The sequence below is a fragment of the Zalophus californianus genome, chromosome 2 (assembly GCF_009762305.2).
Source record: "Zalophus californianus isolate mZalCal1 chromosome 2, mZalCal1.pri.v2, whole genome shotgun sequence".
Taxonomy (NCBI): Eukaryota; Metazoa; Chordata; class Mammalia; order Carnivora; family Otariidae; genus Zalophus; species Zalophus californianus.
In genome coordinates, this window is record NC_045596.1 from 127788309 (window position 1) to 127809236 (window position 20928).

The following is a 20928-nucleotide window of genomic DNA, read 5'->3' on the forward strand; positions in this document are numbered from 1 at the left end:
AAACACCACCAAATAAATGCACAATCTATGAAAGAAATCATTGATAACCTGGACTTCATTAAAGTTAAAAACTTCTGTTCTGTGAAAGATAATGTCAAAGAGAATGAGAACACAAGCCACTGACTGGGAGAAAATACTTGCAAGAAACAATATGATAGAGGCCTGTTAACCAAAATATATGAAGAGCTCTTAAAACTCAACAATAAATAAATGGACAGCCCAATTAAAAGTCGGGCAAAAAAAATCTAAACAGACACCTCAAAGAAGATGGCAAAAAGCATATGAAAAGATACTGAACATCATATGTCATTACAAAATTTCAAATTAAAACTCCAATGAGGTATCACTACACACCTATTAGAATGGCCACAATCCAAAACACTGACAACAAAAGCAGGCAACAGGAGCTCTCACTTACTGCTGGTGGAAGTACAAAAGTATAGTCACTCTGAAAGGCAGTTCGGCTAACTTGGGTTGGGTTAACTTTTGGTAGCCTGAAAACAGATGTTAGAGTAGTAGCTTTATGGGTTATTCAATAGCCCACCTCCTCCCAAAATTACTGTTTCACTGAACTTCAAAATTTTAACAAAAGTGCAACCTGGACCCAGAATGAGATCTGGGTTCAAATCCTAGCTCCACGACTACAATGCCCAAGAGACAGCTGGAAATGCAGGACCGAGGCTTGGGTGAAGGATGAGAGCTCAAGACATCATTCTGGAGTTATGTACCAAAGTGAAAACAGAACCCATTATACTCTTTTACCCTCTTCATAACATCTTCCCCATCACTAACAAACACAATATTAACATAGATCAGGTCATCGTAATTATACACATATGAAACAATTTACATCAGGAACATTTTCAGGATAACTATTTGTGGATACTTCAGAGAAGTTTGGCATCTGCATAAGGCAAAAACCAATGGAACACTATTAAAAATTTTTTAGTTCTCCATTCTATGGGATGACTGTTTTTTGGGGGTAGAAGGAAAATCCATAATTAAAATAATCTTTAATTACTTGGCAGTGCAGATACAGATTTAAACATGACTAACATTTAGACCTATTATGGTTTAAAATAATGTCAATAAATATTTTTAAAACTGCACTAACAGGAATTAATTAGAAATTGATAATAAACTGAAATTCATTTTAGCATCCAATTGTAAGATTCACAAGGCATTTAGATATACAGATGTTTTAAAAGAACAAAGTTTAGAGAAACTTGGCAAATTCTACTTAAGGAAATGGTACATACCTATCAACTGGGAAGACCTGTAAATAGCATCCCTTTGGAAATTATGTCATATTTTTAGTTTTAGTTTTATTAGAGATGGGCTCAGCTTATTATAGTATGTTCCCAATCCTCAAGTGTACTCTTTAAAGTATTTATCTATTTCTCTATTTATATTTTTTCCCACTAGAGGGTGATATATGATGACTGGACTCTAAAGGTCATTTAAAAATACACAGATTGGTATCTGCTGTGGGGAATGAAGTGTATTCTGTGAGATTAGGGGTGGGAATAGGAGAACAAAATGAGGTCACAGGCCTACATCTGTAAACTACCTAAGTGGCCCAGGCACTGCAGTACTTGCTTTACATATATCATTTTACTTAATCCTTACAAAAAGCCTAATAAGTATTATAGTCTTATTTTACAGATAAGAAACAGTCCAATGAGATTACATGCTCATTGTCACTGTGGCAAGATCAGAATGTGAATGCAAGTTCAAATGTGAAAAGCTCTTATCACTGTATCATGTTTGGGGAAAATCCATCTCCTCCAGTGTGTTCCCTTCCCTCCATCTCCACTATCCTCCCCACGTTTACATTTTTTATTTAAATTCCAGTTAGTTAACATAGAATGTAATATTAGTTTCAGGTGTACAATATAATGATTCAACACTTCCATACAACATCTGGTACTCATCACAAGTGCCCTCCTTAATCCCTACTACCTATTTCACCCATCCACCCACCCACCTCCCCTCTGGTAACCATCAGTTTGTTCTCTATAGTTAAGAGTCTGTTTCTTGGTTTGGCCCCCCTCTCTTTTCCCCTTTGCTCATTTGTTTCTTCAATCCCACATATGAGTGAATCCACAGGTTTAAAATTAGGTTAAACTAGACTGAGTGAATATTTCTAGTGTGCCCTCCTTCACAAAGGTGGGAAGCCTGGCTCTATTCACTGGGTTATCTTTTCTAGTGGATGTTATTCAAGATAACTGCCTTACATAGCACCTGCTCTCTGGATGTGTTTTCACCTAACAGAATCTGAATTTAAGTTGTTTGTCTTAACAAGAACAAGACAAGGTGAGGGACTGCTGAAGCAGCCACCACTCTCTAGAGCTCTACCTACAACAGAGTAGAATTTAGAGCCTGTTACACTTCAGATGTTAGCCACATTGTCCTACAAAGTTCCCCAGGAGCTCTGGTGCAAGGGAGTGGTTGGAGGATGACTAGACACACAACTGTTATTCTGATCCCCTGATTAGCTAGTGATCCTTGTGCCTAATTTCTCTGTTGTTTAGAACCTAGAAATAAGAAAAAGCCTTAGACTTTTGTCTATTTTAATAGACATTTATTTCTTACTTGACTCAAAAAAAGGATAAAAAAGCTATTGAGTTGCCAGGAGAAATCTAACAATCGGGATGGGAAAAAAAAATTGACTGATTTGATGTAAGGAATGAAACTATGTGAGAAAGATGGAAGGCAACAAGAGAGACATGGAAAAAGCAGAAATTGGTGCTCAAACATAGTTCTCTTTGTGAAAAGATCAGAATGATCAATATTACTATTGGCCTAATAGTAATCTTATCTGCTTTTCATTTTAGCAGAAAATGAGTTGCCACTCTGCATTAAACATAAAAGGAGTCTTACGTATGGGCTGGGCATCTCTTTAGAAAACAAGAACTTTTTTAATATGATAAGGCTTGTAGAGAGGGAATTAAGACTGAAAAGATGGGAATTCCTATTAGAGGAAGCAAGTGGACTTTATAATTTGTAGGCAGACTAGTCAAATACACAGAAATAGCCAGCACACAACTCCTGGTTAAGAAGCACGTTTGATGTACTCTCAAAAAGGTGATATCTGTTCTCTGATCTCAAATTTCACTGTCATTTCTTCTTGTTACAATTTTAGCCTTGAGCCTCCTTCATATCTTCAATTAATCTTTGCTAGCTACCACAGAGAAAAGCACTTAACTGAGCTCTCTATACCCTTTCTAAAGGGTAGCTCTGATGATTTAAAATGTGACACAGTATTAGAAAGCCGTCACACTCCACAGTCTAGAACCCAGACAGACCTGCCTGCAGTTCTGCAGAAAATCTTACGTAGTAATGTTTGCCAAATTCTACCATAGGGGGCAGCATAGCACATGGAAAGAAAGGGTGTTTTTTTTGAAATTAGGCAGATCTGGATTAAAATCTCTGGTCACTTACAGTGTGATTTTGGGGTGAATTATTTGGCCTCTCTGTAACTTCTACTTACTTACCTATCATAGGGACTTGCAAACAGTATGGGCTTAATAAATACCAATTCCTGACTGCCAGCCCCTTGACTTTTAACATTAAGATGGTCTGAAATTTCTAATGCATATTATTGCATAGCCTCCCCTATGAACAAATCTTTGGTGACTAGAGGGAAAAAGATTGTCCAAAGAGTTTTGATAGTTTCAATATGTTTTCAAAGAAAAGATCAATGCAAGGAAGGATTAAAAAATCTTTTTTCTCAATATCATATTTGAGAAACAGCATGTTCAGGATGACCAATAAATAAGTACGGCTGTCCACAGGGAATGTTTAAGAAACTGCCAAAAAATAAAATAAAATAACACTTGAAAGCTATGTTGGGTAAAACTATGGCTAATCCCATATTAACATGAAAAAAAGGGATATTTTTAAATGATTCTTATACCTCTACTCTTCTCAAAACTCACAGTTTAAGAAGACTTAAAAGAAATTGTGGCCTAGGGTAATGTCTGGAGAAGTGTTTTATGTTTATAATGATCAAGAATTTAAAGCTGCTCCAAAATAAAGTCTTTGAAATAATGAGAGCTCTTCCTTATTTACTATATTAAAAAGATTTATATATATGGGTGACTGACATTTTCTTTATAAGCAATGAAGTAAGAGGTGACATCTTTAGTGTTGTTGAAAAAATAAAGTACTCTGGGAATAATCCTAAAGAAGAGATCCAGGAATAGAGAAAAAGGAAAATGGGCCAATTTCAACTTGAAATACTACTTTGTGGACGGGCATTGTGGCCTTGGCCGTCAATTAGTTTATATTCTTCTTGCCATTTTTGTGCAGGAAAATGACCTCAAGATAGACAGTACATCAAGTGTGAGCACAAGCATACATACATAACATACATATGCGTACACACATGAACACCTATGCACATATATACATCTCTCCCTGCCATCACTAGTACTCAGTTCACTTCTGCGGCCTTGTATGTACAGCACAACAATTTGCATTCATGACTCAAAAGATACTAGAAAAACTGACTTAAAATTGTTACTTTGTTTTTAAGGAGGTAACCAGATAACTGTGTAAGACATATCTAAAAGTTCTGTTTACAGTTTCATCTTGAAGGCGGAAGAAAAAACGATAGAGCATCTGTCAGACCTTTGTACTGGTAGTTTTCCTACAGAACAATCTGATGACTTCTCCTTTTGGAAAAAGATGTTTTGTCTAGATGGCTTTCTTGTTTTTAATTTAAAATATAGCAGAACTCACTGAGAGTTTTGCATTGTTCAACAAGGCTTAGTTTTGATTAAACTTCTTTCTTAAATAAGATAATGCAATAAAATACTAAACCCCATTCCCCAACCTGAACCCTCAGAAAAAAAAAAAGACATAAACCCCCTCTTTTCATGTAGTAACCTTGAGGGAGAGAGATCAAGAGACTGGGGGACAAAAGCTGGGTGGATTGCATTATAAAAGGTCTTAGCCTTACCAACAAAGCAGGGCGGTAGCTATGACTGGTAGAGCCATCTGGCTGAGATTCAAAGCACTGCTTCAACACCTTGAGACAGAGATGGTAGAATGGATATAAACCACTACTGAAGCCAGCTTCTTCTTAGATCAAACCAACTAAATAAAATCTAAACTTGCAGACAGGCTAGGGAAATTAGGGATAAACATGTTTTAGAAAGAGTTTTAAGTTTCACAACCTTAAGCAAAAATGATAAAAGCAATTCAAGTATTAAACCTAGCATCTGAGATTTTTTATTCCAGGTCAGGTTACATTAAAGGAGATGATGTTACATCTGTTTGTATATTGTTTATGGGCTAAATTGATGATTCACTGTAAAATTTAAAAATAAGCAAATAAGAGTAAGAGGACAAACTACTATGGACATTATTTCAATGTCTATAAAATAAGCTATTATTTGAATTAAAATGTTCCATTCCAAAGAACTGTTTAACTTATAAGTCTACTCTACATGGATATTCATGATTTTTATCTAATTTTAAAATGATAAAGAACCAAAAAGCATGCAAACATAAAGATCTATGAGCACAGAAGCCTGAGGGGGAAAGAAAGGATAGAAGTTGTGCTACATAATACCTCATTCATTCTGAGTATAATTCTTTTTACTTTTTCTCCTCTTAAAACAGACTGCCTAAAATATTGATTAAAATAAATTCTAACTCCAGTGAAAAGTACATGATGTTGTACTGAATTTCCCGTAATTTCAATAGCACCAAAATACAGAGAAAATAAAATTCAATGTAGAGAGGTCAGCACTTACTTGACTTAATTAGGAGCTAGTCAACAAGACCAAGCTATGTAAAGAAAACTCCTATTTCCAACCTTTATTATCATTTTCCGGGGTCTGTATGGGTGTATTCACATTCTTTACAACTTAAAAATGTTTCGATTATGGAATATTTTAAACATACTTTAAAAACCACACAGAAAAATACCCATGAACCACCCCAATTCTGCAACCCAGCTTCAACAATCAGCAACTCATGGCAAATCTATACCCTCTTTCCTCTTCTCCCCTTCAGGATTATTTCAAAGCAAAGCCCGAGCACTATCTCATGTCATTATGACTATAATTTGATGGGGGGGGGGGGTGCAGAGAAGAATATGATAGAAAGATCAGGGAGTGAGAGAAATAATGCTACTTCTTTTTCTCTACAATCCCCACCTCTTGTCATAACCATAATTTTAAGAGCTACAACACCGAAGAATATTTTGAGGAAAGAAGCCCACATGCCATCCCAAAGAACAAGCCCTGGCAATTTCAACTTTACTGCAGTTGCCCAATCACTTCCTCCTTCCATTTCAGACAGACTTCAACGTTTCAGGACCTTCCCGCCTATCTAGTAACAAAGACAACACTGGGAAGCAGTGATAGTATATTCCAGTCCCTATTCTCTGGTATAGCTTCAAAGGACTCTATGCAACAGAATTGTTTTTCTCAGCACTAGATTAATCACCAAGTCCTGGAGTTGGTAAGATGTCTCTGGTTTAGACAGGAGTCTAACTAGCCACCTTTTAAAATAGGCCTATGGCTAAGAGATGCCTGGGTGGCTCAGTCAGTTAAGCATCCAACTCTTGACTGAGCTCAGGTCATGACCTCAGGGTCATGAGATCAAGTCCCAGTGTTGGGCTCCACGTTGGGTATGGAAGCTGCTTAAGATTCTCTTTCTCCCTCTCTCTGCCCCTCCCCCCAACACACCTGGCTGCACACATGTCCACACTCTCTCTCACTAAAAACAAAAACAAAAAACATGTCTATGGCTAACTCCAGGGGCTACCACTAGCTGAATGAGGTAAGGAGGCACATACAACAGAGCTGTCTCCTAGGAATGGGAAGGAAAACAAAAAACTGCAAATAAGGGAAGTAGTGGCAGAAACCGGACAGTAACTTTTACCTTGGAGTAACACCTGCGAATACACAGCCCACCCCAACCACCTGCATTTTGTAAATAAGACAAGATTCTTTACTACTTGATTTACATAAAACATATTTCTCTCCAACCCTCTCTACTGCACACAAACCACTAAACCCCTGTCACAGGGATAAAATTTATAATAAAATTTGATATTAATGATTTTTCATAGTAATAGGATCAATTACTTTCCCTCTATTTGTAGTAACATTTTCCCAATACCAGTACTTCTATTTCTAATACCTTCCGTAAAACAAAACTTAGTTCATTTTATTATTACACATCTGAAGATTAATTCTGTGGCAATAACAATGACTGTGAGGAAAGTTTCATTCCAATTAATATGGACAGGTAAATGTCTCAGGAACAGCAGACTAAATATACTCACTTTTGTTGTCTTTGTATAGAATGGGGAGGAGAGCTGGTGAATAGGCAGGTCCACGATACTAGTGGAGTTTGTGACACTGTTACTATGTGTATGTTCATCTTCCCTGCTACTGTCATCAGATTGATCAAAATCATCACTCTCCTGGTCCATTTCCTCTTCCTCTTCATCCTCCTCATCTTGTTCACCAGCATGTTCTTCATCTTCTTCTTGCTCTTCTTGGTTTCCCGAGGAGTCCTCATCTACCGAAATGAATCGATTATTGTTTTCTTCCAACTGTCCTTGCTGGGAATCATTTTGGTCTCCAGGTCTAGGTTCTGCTCCGACGACCTCACCATTCCTTGCAGTGTGCCCCTCCTCTTGTTGTCTGAGCTGTTGCTGCTGCTGCTGCTGTTCCTCCTCAACCACACGATTCATCTGTTCCTCATCTGCCTGGCTTGAGGAAGGGTTACCTCTCAGAGAACCTCCAGTTCGTCGTCTTTTGCTGCCCACAGAGAGCAGTTCCTGATTCATTTCCAAAAGCCAGCTTGCTACTTCTTGGACCTTAGCTAGACTATCAGAAGATGCAAAGGATTTCACATTCTGTAGGGAAAAATGGGGGGGAAAAAAAGGTTTGTACAATCTACATTATCTTCCACTTTTATGTTCTATGTCTATATTCCACATTTCACTAAAGACTGTAAAAAGTATCTGACGCTATTGAGATGTTCTTTAGGAATAGAAAGTTTAAAATGTAAAAATTGAGACTTTATAAAGACATACACAAAAATCAAATAGTAAACAGCTTTATTTTAATATTTTAAAAAATAATTTTAGAATGAAACTTTATAATTTAGTTGCTTTCACCAATAAAACATAATTTAACCAATAAAATGATATTCAGTTTTAGATCAGTTCATAAACTTTATCTTTTATAAAACTTCCAGAAAATGTTATGAAGTATATCATAAAAAACTATTCAATGATCAGTTAAGTTCAGGAAATACTGAGGTAAACCAAGATAAAGAGGCTTTTATACTGTAGGAATTTCCCAAACTTCTCTGATCATAGAACCTTGCCTTAAGACCTGGTTTTCTGACAGGTACCAAGTATAATCATTATGATTTTCATTTTTCACAATGAATATAAATCAACTGGAGCGCAAATAAACAAAAAAATTATTTTTATTTTCTTTAAAAAAAGGAAAAAATTTCGTAAGTTCATACCCTCTGACCCAGTAACTCCACTTCTGGCAATCTATCCTAAGGAAGTAATCCTAAAACAGAAAAAAAAATTATGCAAAGGATGCTCACTGCAGCTTTATCCACAAAAGCAAAAAATAAAAATAAATGTAAATAAAAATAATCAAAACCCAAATGTTCAAGACAAAGGAATCCATGAGATGGGATATATATAGTGCAATCCCTAAACACGATGTGCATTTTAAAAAATTGTGAGAACATGGATGTTTGTATTATGCTAAGGGCAAAATACAGGTAATTATATGATCACAGCATGACTTTTAAACCGCATAAAGACTAGAAGACAATATTTCAAAATATAAACTACATTTAGGCAATGGTTATTATAAGTGCCTTAAACTTAATTTTAACCATTATTTCTCAAATGTTATGTATCAAACACATTTGCTTTTATGTTTTATAGACTCTAAAATTTGATCTGATATAGAATCTTTTCATAATGCTCATTCTTAAATTTCGTCCTTTGCAGATATCTATATGGACATGTTTGAGGTTACATAAAATAATGCCAACACACTGCCCAAGCTCATATAAAATTCCTTCTAAAAATATCTTTAAGGTTTATGAGATATAAGAAATACAATATCCATCTTCTATCATGTCCTAAGAATAAGTCCATTATAGTATATCACAATGGTCTTCAGATAAAACAGCCTTATTTACTTTTCAAACCCTTGCCACTAGAGGTGAATCCCCCAAAGGGCCATAGTTCTCATTGCAAGTTTTGAAATGGGGTCTGAAAGTCTGAAAGGTAGTTTTAAAATAGGAGTATTTCATTTTATTTTCTCTAATCGACACTTTCTAAGAAAAAAGCTGTAGTGTGGGGGGGGGATTTTTTGATTCTAATTACAACTAGAAGTTAAATATAGAAAGAGAAGAGTTCCAATGACTGAGCTGTGAGACACTCCAATATTCTGAGAGAAAGAGTAACCAACAAAGATGACTAACAAGGAGAACTGGGAATGAATGACATCCTCAAGGCCCTTAAGAAAGCATACCCAGGAGGAGAAAGTATAAAATGACAACTGTCGATGAGATCAAGTAGGATGAAGAGAAAGAACTGACCATTGGATTCAGTAACGTGGAAGTCACCAGTAACAGGAGTTTTATTAGTTGAAATCTGATTAAAGTAGATTTAAGAGACTAGGAAGAGAGAATAGAGATGAGGGGTACGAGCAAGTTACGAATTTGCTACAAAAAAAGAACAAACTAAAGGGAGTGGTAATTGGTAGGGAAAACAGAGTCAAGAGAAAATTTTTTATTCTTTAAGATTGGAAAACTAGCAGTATATCGGTATACTGACAAGAATGATCCAGCACAAAACAAAAAGTGGATAATGTAATCGAGAAAGAGAAGAAATGGTGAAGTGATATTCGTAAGTAATTAAAAGGTGATGATGAGAATGAGTTCAAAATTGGAAGGACTAGTTTTAGTTTAAAAAATGGATACTTCATTTATAGTAAAAGATGGGAAAGAAGAATGGTATTATAGGTACTTCATATTTATTTCTTTTTACCATATTTCTCAATGTGGAAACAGTTGGAAACAGGTGGATTTTTATAAGTGGTAGAAGTCTAGAAATTCCCTACTCATTCCTTCAATTATTTTCCTTTTCTTTTTAAAGTAGGAAGCAACGTCGCCATTATCATCAGTGATCTTGGGAGAGGAGGTGCTAGAAATATGAAGAAAGGGGTTTGAAATAGTCCTCTAGGGAGAGAGGGAAGAAAATTTACTAGGTTTGTGAGATTTTGATGATCAAATATAATCAATAAATCATGATGCAATATATATTAAATGTGGCTTTTAAAAGTCAAGTGATTCTTTACAACTCGGATAAGCACAATAACAAAATTTCTATCTGAGGCAGGAAGTAGAGTTTAAAAAAAAAAGCACATTAAATATATCTGTTGTTTTCTACAAAAAATAAAATAATAAACTACAGAAAATAAAGGTCATCAAAATCTTACTGATTCATATATGTCAAAGACAAACTATGAAAACATCACAGAAAAGCATGTTAAAAATAACATGTTGAAAAACACTGACCTATGCAAATGAATATATATAGTATCCCAATGTATATAAAGGTAAATCCACTATTCATAGGTTTCCATCCAAGAATTAAAAACTTGGTTTAGTAACTGCATCTAAAGTCTAGTTCTCCTAACACTAATAAGGACATTTTTCACTTGGATGTTTATGCATAGAACAGCATGAAATTAGGGTCACTGCCTGTAATAATGCAGACCCCAAGCAAATTGCCCTTTGTGTGCCAACCAAACAAGCATCTTTTAAAGAGATAAAAACTGGTTAAATGACATATTAAGAGCAACTTACAAGGTGAAAAAAATGAAAGAACAAAGGTCAGAAAACTAATCCTAAAGAATATGTGCAAAATAGGGAGGAGACTATTGGTAAGTAGCCTATCAACAAACAGAAAGTTTATGACTGGCATTTCTAAAATAGTACTAGTACTGATCATCAGTGAACACTTCTGTTACTAGTTAGGAATAATAAAAAGTCAAATCACTATCATTGTGTAACTTTAGTGTTATATTGAGAGGAACAGAGAAGAAAGCGTCTTTAATTCAAGCCAATAAAGTTAATTGACTCATATTTACAACCATGGCATATAAATAGCTTTCAAAATAATACAGATTCTTACAGATAGACCTGATCAAAAATAGTAAATCCAAGTAGAAGAATCAGATTTAAAGCACAGCCAATATAAAGTCGGATTCTAGGAATCCCAGAATATTTGAAGAGGCTGAAAATATCTGACAGACTTACATAAAAATTTGTCCAAGTAGTATATATGTTGGATTGGAGCTCTCTGACCCATTTTGGGAATGGAAAACGGAAATGAAAATTTCATTTTGTTGGTATTCATAAACTCAAATTTAAACAAAAAACCCAGTATTTTTAGGAAGTTAGTTTTTTCTAATAATGATCTATTAAGTAAGCTAATGACCTAATTAAAAGAATAAGCATTTATCCAATTAGTAATAGGAAATCAGAATCAACTAAGTATTCTTATAAGGGGGGGGAGAACCTTTTTAAAAATAGTTTATAAAGCCCCACGTTAAAAAACAATTGATCTAAAACTTGAAACTGTCCATGCAGCAGAAGTTAATAAAATATTAACCCCCAAAATGCACACTTCCTTCTTTTAGATTTTTATTTATTTATTTGAGAGAGAAAGTGTGTGCAAGTGCGCATGAGCAGGGTGAGGGGCAAATACTGGCTTCTTTTCCAAAACCAGAATCACTACAATGCTCAAAGATTATTACTATAAAACAAATATTTACTGAACACTCAATATGTTTTAGGTACATTTTAATTTTCTAGAGGATAATGTTTAGAAAAGTTTCTTTACAAGTTAATCAATGACTTTTAACCTGACCAGAACCCATGGTAAAATCAGATTTTACATTATAAATAACTCTGGATGTATGTATTTAAACAAACCTAAAACAACGGTTTAGAGAGAGGGAATTATGAAATATTTCAGATACCTAAAGTCTCTATAAATCACCACCTTAACTAAACATGCCCATTCTCATTATTTGTAGTAATTGTGTTCTATAAAGTTATCACAAATACTGAACCACTGCCCCTACGGGGAACACAGGGTTAACTTCCTGCAAGCTTTGGTCACAACATTTTGGCCAATTGATCAATATAGAATCTTTTCAAGTGTATATTTCTATTTAAAGACATGTACTTAATATATATTGTTGATTCATTAACACTGAACTCACAGCCAACAGCACCATAAACCCATGCCTGAACAAAGCTTATCTAACACCTATATGCTCTCCATAAGGCACATTTCGACACTAGACAGCACCTCGCCACTATGCTTGGGGGCCATTTTCAACAGCCAAATATTTCACTAAATTGACCACGAAAAGGACACTTGTTTACAGTATGAGAGCTGAAACAAGAAGGCAGAGTGTCACTTTGTTTGACCTCAGATGGGAATGTGCATGCCAAGTGATTTTCTGCCACTCTGTGCATCCTCATGTCCACAAATGACTGTGAAAGCATCGTGAATATTGATTTTTGGTGTCACAAATAAACTGTAGTGAGTAGGCAAATTCGCAAATTCAGAATCTACAAATAATGAGGGTGGATGGTACCTACTTTATCTAAGTCCTCTAGACAGGGCACTACTTGCAATGCAAGATTCACACAGTATTTTGAGATATCAACAAAGAAGCCACAGCATTACCTATTGGCTGCTTCTGGAAATATAACAAAGGATAAATGATCAAAGAAATTGGAAGCTCTAACAGACATTCATCACTAACTTCTTCAAATAAATCAGAAGTTTAGATAGCTCATATTAAATAAAGTTATACTTTGTATAAAGTAACTGCTAGAAAGAAAAAGGGTGAGAAGGGCATCATTTTTCCCTTTGTAAGTGGGCAGAACAGGGTTCTTCTGGCAGTGTTTTTCATTACAGTGACAGTTCTGAACCTAAGGATGCCTAAAAGAAGAGATTCCTACAGTCACCTCCATCCTAGGATGAAGAAGTATTATAATAATTTTGCTCTTCAAAAAAATTCAGAAATAAGGTTACTGTGATAGAAGAGAATTACTCCAGGACTTTACCCAAGTCCTAGAAAATACTGGGTAACGTTTAGCCATTATACCTTGTTGATTTAGTGACACCTCAGACCGAATTCCAGTGCTTTTTAAAAACTAGTTTCTCAGAAACTTATAACTAGTTTCTCATGAACCTTGCTTTTCAAAAGATCTTTGATTACTTAAAACCACTTGAACTTATTTTAGGATGCTTAAAGGAATCAATGTGGGCAAGTACACATGTTAAACAAATTGAGCTCTGAAACCCTGTCTCAGAGTGAACTAGAGCTGTTTCCACAGCAAACACTAACCTTGAAATTACCTTGAAATCTAAGTAACAGGGGAACACTAGTTACACTAATAAAACAAGGGGTGACTTAAGCAAACGGCCAAAGCCTCCAAATGACTGTGCAATTTTTAGACATTTTTAGCATTACATGGCAGGGTACAATTCATTGGACATGAGCAACAAAGTCATTTAAGAAGCTTTAAGATGTAGATGGCAGGAAAATAAACCAAATTGTACTGATCACTGGGAAGGATAACTCAAAGCTTATAGCACCTTCTGCAAGCAGCTTAGGATTTTCCCTGACTCCTAAAGGAAGCTCCCTGATCATCAGGAGCCCTCTTGTGGCCCCACCACTTACTAACATTCCAAGTTCATATGATGAACTTTCTACACTCCAAGTTATTTATTTATTAATTACTATGGCCAAACTGATTAACAGTATCTAGAATATACGATAAAGTAAGTCACATCATATCATTCGGTGACTCAAAATCCACCAAGGGCTTCCCATTTCACTCAGAATAAAAGTTCACTCAGAATAAAAGAATTTTTATGGTTGCCTGTTGGTCTCTGTATAATAATCTACATATACCCCCACCACTCTGAGTTTATATTCTATTCTCTCTTTTTCACTTTGCTTCACTCTTTCTAATGCTGTTCCTTCTTGAAGAAGAAAATATGCTGCTATCTCGGAGCCTTTGCGCTGGCCATTCCCTCTGCCTGAATGCTCTCCTCATATATCCACATGGTTCTTCCCATTACTTTCTTCAGGACTCAGTTCAAATGTTCCCTAAGCAATGACACTTTCCCTAATCATCTTATTTAAAATAATAACTCCCTTGCATCACATTCCCTTTCACCCTTGCCCTGTTTTACTATTCTCCATAGCAATGTATAAAAGCACTAGACTAGTGTCTGCAATACAGTAAATGCCTATCTATCTGTCCACCCATTTGTTATCTGTGTTATCTTCCCACTAGAATTTAAGCTCCCTAACAAAAAAGACTTCCATTTTTCACCACGGTTATCCTCAGCACCTACCCAAAGCCAAAAATGTTCAGCTTATTCCTCAAAACATCTTTTTAGTGAGTAAATATTTATTAAATCTTTTAAAGACAATTATGCACTTTCTTTACCAAAGAACTTCAAGCCACATCACAAACACAGTATCGATAACCTTAAACACATTTTTAAACTGAACATGTTCTGTGTAGTATTTTTAAAACGGAGTAGAAATCTAGCCTTAACACTTATTTATCATTTTTTTCCTTTTATCAAATTTCTTGTTATTTTAACAAAAGCTATAAAAAAACAAATATGTGACTAAAAAGATTGATACTTCAAAAGCACATTATTGAGTAATTCTACTTCCCCATCGCTTATACTGTGGTTAACTGGGAAACCACAGATGTAACTTAAGGTGAAAATCTTCCAAGGACTACAAAATTGACTGAATAGGTCCTTAATAATGGAGTTTACAAAAGCAACACAAAATGAACAATATGGGGAGCATGATGCAAGTATTCATGTAAGCAGCAAATATTCATTAAGGTTTATGGTTTTGAACATTTTAAATCCACATGGTTCATCAATCATATATATCTTTACTAGAAATGATATTGAACACTGTTTCTCAGTTCACATGACAATACCTATTTTTTTTTTATGTTTTTTAACTGATTCCTCATTCCTATTTAACTCTACTACCTCGGCAATCTGTGTTTACTCCATTAAAACTAAATTTTAAACTAGCTGCTAGGGGTACCCTAGCTGCTAGGGGCACCTGGGTGGCTCAGTTGGTTAAGCGCCTGCCTTTGGCTCAAGTCATTATCCCAGGGTTCTGGAATGGAGCCCCATGTCAGGCTCCCTGCTCAGCAGGGAGTCTGCTTCTGCTTTTCCTTCTCCCTCTGCCCTCCCCAACTTGTGCTCACTCTCTCTCAAATAAATAAATAAGTCTGAAAAAAACAAAACAAAACACCCAAAACTGGTTGTTAAATCTCCTGGATCTTTTACCATTTCTATAGCTTTTTACTTTATTGAACAAGCACTCCCTCTTCTTTGCAACTCTCTTGTCCCTCAATTTCCCTTGGTATCATCCTTTTCTTGGTATCACTTCTCAGGCAGCACTGTTGTTCTCTGTTGCTAGCTCCTTCCTTCTCTGCAGCTTCTTTGAAACCTAGGGTTTTAACTATCACATAGAAGCTAATGACAACCAATTCTATTATCTCCAGCCAAACTCCTCTATTGAGCCTACTAGTTTTACCAAATTGTCTCACAATCACCCCAAATCCATAATCCAAACTCCTGTTTACACACACACACACACACACACACACACACACACACACACACACACACACACACACACACACACACAGCCTTGAGGCCCAAATTAGATACTCCTGATATTTTCTCTATCTCAGTGAATGGAACCATATTCTAGCCAACTGTGTATTTAAGAAACCTGGTGGCTCTTCCTCTTCCTTCTACTATCACTTCCCTCAACAATTTAGTCCTAAAGCCATCTGGTGGAGCCAAGCAAGTAAGGTATATGCGTGAGAGGCAGGGTGGCAGTACACCAGGGGGGATCAATTTAAGCAGAGTGAGGAGGGCCCCCTTGTATGTGGGGGAGAGTAGGAGAAAAGAAAGTGGACCAACACTGGTGTCAAAGCCTGAATAAGAAGGGTTAGGAGTGATCCAATAGTGGAAAACGCCAGCAGGTCAAAGGCAGAGCAGAAACGAGAACATCTGTTTGGGTGAGGGTATCAAACGTGAGCAGGGTAAGAAAGGTGTCCACGTGGCAGGATGGTGTCAAAGCCCAAATATGTTAAGGAGGGTATAGTGGCCACAATGGGGCCCTGCTCAGATACCCCTTCAATAGAACTTGCTCCCTCATCTTGGAATCCACTGAAACATTTACACCTGGCATAATGCCTCTATGCTTCTCCCAGCAAATGACAGAGCATGGTGGGAATGCTCCAACAGCCAATTCTGATAGGGGGCTACCTACCCATCATATCTTGTCTTGATATCTATTTCTCTGGGGACCTGCATTAACACAGAAGGCATCTATATACTGGTGTCAAGAACTCTTGAGACAAAATTAAAAAGTGTGGAAGACACTATAAAATGGCTAACTTCATTAAACAAAGGTCATTTCACTCCAGAATGTTGAAGAACATTTTCTACTACATAAAGAAATCCACTAGCTCAGCAGAGGAAAATTCTCAACAGGGTATTTGAGCTAAAAGGGGTCCTTTTACAACAGAAGGCTAGATTTTGTGGAATACTTTGAAGATGAAGAACAGCTGCAGAAACTAGCCAATGTAGCACTTACTCCTCAGTCTCTGTAAGACATGAAGAAAAGCTTTGACTTCAGGGGACAAGATTCTTGGATTTAAAGGGAAAATGCGCTTTTGGAAAACATCACATTACAAAAAGGAGATTGTGAAATGTTTCCACTGCTGCTTGGGCTTAACTAAAGGGTATCATCAATTTTCAAGCCTTATTGGAAACAACCTGAGAAGCTACAGAACAAAAGTGAGCTGATTTTCTTCCCTTTCAACACAAATGATCACTGGGCAGAACTCTTTTTCTGAATCTTCTGATTATGAGAATTTGCCTTGAGAAAAAGGAAGAGCTGCAGTCTTACACAAGATGAGTTTTACTGATCTGCCCCAGACAAGTTCTGGGTTTCTGTGGAGAAAAGAATATCCTGTTATTCATAAGAAACCGGTGAACATTATGCTTCAGTTTTCAACTTCTCACACAAACAATCTTTTTCTTACTCAATGAACATCAAGAGTAAGCTAAGAAACAGTCTCATTTCAGATGAAAAGGAAATCTGTATGTGCCAGCTTATCTCCTGTTTGACCCTGAACTGGTATTTGTGGAGCATAAAACAAGCACACGAAGTAAATATAATTATTACATTAAAGAGGTAAATTCACAGTAAAGAAGTCAAAATAATTTTTTAGATTCAAAAATCACACTTTTATGCACAGATGAGCCTAGTGAAGGAAGTACTTTTTTAGCTGGTAGGCCTACATTTGAGCATGATCATATCAATGAGTAAGGAAATGTTTTCTCTATGTCTTCTATAAAAGAGTGTCTAGGCAATATTTTTATTCATGTTGCTTTGGTTTATGTTTTAGTAGCTTTACTATTCAATACTGTCAAAAAATTTTCATGCTGTAAATAATATTAAAATCAATTTATAATCTTTATTTAAATTAAATCTGCTGAGCCTACACTAAGAAAAATTAAGTCCCATTTTGGTTTAAGCTAGTTATATGAAATTTATTACATTTCTTAATGAGTGCAAAATTTATGCAAAGATAAATGAGACTTATCCCAAGGAAAGTAAGCTAAGCTTAATTACTAGGGGGTATTTTTCCCTAAGAAGAGTTGGTTAAAATGTCATTTTTAGCTGTAAATATGAAGGGAAAACTACTCCTACACATACCCTACACATACCATATCTAATTTGGATCTCATATAGAAGTTTATGATAAGGCCTACTTGAATAAGGTAAAAAAGATAAAGTAGTAAAAGAAAAAAATTAGAATCTCCTCTAACACTAACTGTGTTAGCACATGTCTGCTTATCTTGTATTTGACCCTGAATTGATATTTGTGGAGCGTAAAAGAAGCACACGAAGTAAATACATTAAAGAGGTAAATTCACAGTAAAAAAATAAAATAATTTTGAGAATACTTTGTGGGAAGAAGGAACCACACAAAAAGAGGGGACTAATGAATTTGCCAATATAAACAGATCCACAGAAAAAGAACATTCTCTACTCAAAAGAGCACTGACAATTACCAATAAATTATTACATCTACAACTTACTGATCAAGCTGATGTACTGTGAGCTGGAGATATAATCATCTTTATGCGATTCCCAGGATAAGATTATTTTGTTTCCCCAATGTAAAAAGATTGAGAAAGGCTGAAGTGAACATCAGTAATGGGACAAACTGATACTATGTTTACCTAATAAGAAGTAATGAGAATAATACACCATCACTTCTTTGAAATTCTTGCCCATGATGCATAACCTGAATCACACTAATGAGGAAACACTAGACAAACCAAATTAAGGGTCCTTGTTCAAAATGACTGTCCTATAATCTTCAAAAGTGTTAAAGGAATGAAAATAAAGATCAAGGCATTGTTCCAGATACAGGATAACTAAATGTAGTCCATGACCTTGAATGGAATCTTTTTATTATATGAGATAATTATCTGAACTAGTGAAACTCAAATGGAGTCTGAGGAATAGAAAATCCAATATATTGATGTCAATATCTTGATTTTAATGATTATACTGTGGTTATGTTGGAGAAGGTCTTTGTTTATAAGAAATGCATACTCAAGAGTTTAGGGGTAATGGTGCATCCTGTTAGCAACTTATCAAATGGTTCCGGGGCTAAGTTCTTAATAACTGTAGTTGGGGCGATTTTGAAAGTTAAATAAAGGTGGAAGGGGGGAAATCTGGACATCAATCTGGTTCCCATGATCTGTTACAAACTACCTTTGCCTTGTCCTGCCACTTTTGTCACCCACTCACATCATCACTAAGTCCTAAGTGTACCCCTTCAGTAGATCTACAACGGTGGAAACCATTGTAGTGCTGTTTAATAAGTACTGTTTAATAAGCAGATACTATCTGCCTCTTGCCCAAACTATATGAATAGCATCCCTAGTAATCTTCCCATCTTTTGTGTGTCATGCCTCTCACCTACCCTCTGCGCTGCTGCCAGAACATGAAATGTCATCACCTCAGTGGCAGTTTCCAAACTTTTTACATGCTGAAGCCTTTGTTCAAACGAAGGCAAGATATTAAACAGGTAAAGAAAGAACTTGGGAGGGACAACTGGAGAAGGGGAGAGAATAGTGTTCACAGAAAGAATGAGCAGCCACTGAGTGACTCTGAAAACTTCTGAAACTACTATTCTATAAAATAAAATCAAACTCCTAAGCCCAGTACACAAGATGTTCCTAATCTGGTCTTGCCTCCATCCATCTTCAATACAAACTGGTCTGTCTTAAATTGTGCATTACCCAACAATACCGATCTACTTCTATTCTCCTTATGCACTATATGTTCTATGTCTGTATCTTTGTAAAGATGTCTTCCTTCTCTCTGACACATTTCTTTGCCCAACCTTTACTAACCCTATCTGGCAATGTAAGTCACCTTCCTTCATTCTTCTATTCTTCTGTGTCACAGAACTTGCTGAAATTGGCAAGCATGGGCCTTGAATACAAGGACCTCCCCCTTCCACTCGTAAAAAAAAAATAGTGGTAGAACATTCAGGAAAAAGTTGGGAACACAGACTTATAATAAAAGAAAGCCGTTAACTATCAGGTTGATAAAGGGGTAAGCTTGAGCAAAGAGGACTGACATACTGTGAGTTGTCTTTTTTAATCTATTATAGAAAGTAGAAGCCTAGAAAAGTGAACATGTTTGCTATTTCATGTGTCTCACATTCCAATTCCATGAAGAAAACAGGAATTACGTTTGCTTTTTTTTTCTTTTGATGTTAACTGACACCACGTATCAAGTATATATTACAATGCTAAGCTTTAAAATGCAGGGATACACCAATGATCATACATGATCATACACAGACAATATATACAGACTTTTTTCACATTTTGGAAGTGATACTCAACTGTACATATAATTTTATTACAGTCCATATAATCTATTACTTCCTATAATTTCTAAAACTGTTAACCAACAACCAACAAATACAAACAAAATCCACAGGGTAATTTTTCCATTTCCTAGAAATATATTCAATAGCTTCTCATACATTGTAAAATAAAAAGCATGGGGGATTTTAAAATATGAAAATGTAAGTGTTCATCTTACATTGGTATCAGATACTTCTATTTGTGGTAGTTCAAGACTGAAGTCTACTTCTGAAAAACACACCCTGTCACTGAACAAACAGATCCCTCCTACAGGGTTTTTAGGTAGAGAGGTGTTGACATCATGACTGGGAGCAGGAGGGGTGTCAGGTTTGCATATAAATGCTGAAATCTGTGTGATAAAAGTCAACAATCACAGAAGTCATTCATGTATTAACTAGTCATTCATCATTCAAATATTAAATGAAAAAATGGGTGAGACACAGTTGACTAAAAAAGATATAAAAGGACTGATAAACATATAAAAAGGTACTCTGTAAAACTAGCCATCAAGGAAATGCAAATTAAAACCACCATGCAATACAACTTCTCATCCATAAGAATTGCTAAATTAAAAAAGACCAACTACCACCAAACATTGGTAAAAATAGGAAACTAAAACTCTTCAGACATGGCTAGTGGGATTGTAAAATGTTACTACCACTGTAGAAAACCATTTGTCAGTGTCTTATAAAAACACACACCCTGCGAGCTAGCACATATGCTCCTATGTACTCCTACCCAACAGAAATGTCCACAAATAGGCTGGTGCAAGAATGCTTATAACAGCTTTATTCAGAATA

The 20928-nt window shown here is 35.8% G+C and overlaps 1 protein-coding gene across 2 annotated transcripts in view; it reads right to left on the bottom strand.

Moving 5' to 3' along the window:
- FBXW7 (F-box and WD repeat domain containing 7) overlaps positions 1–20928 on the bottom strand; it is a 220440-nt gene that overhangs the window by 83319 nt on the left and 116193 nt on the right. For both annotated transcript variants that reach the window (XR_003520709.1, XM_027598471.1), the window contains exon 2: positions 7307–7885. Coding sequence is in view for 1 of the 2 variants with exons in the window: in XM_027598471.1 (XP_027454272.1) it covers positions 7307–7816 (510 nt within the window). In the remaining variant the exon portion in view is untranslated. The remainder of the gene's footprint in view (positions 1–7306; positions 7886–20928) is intronic.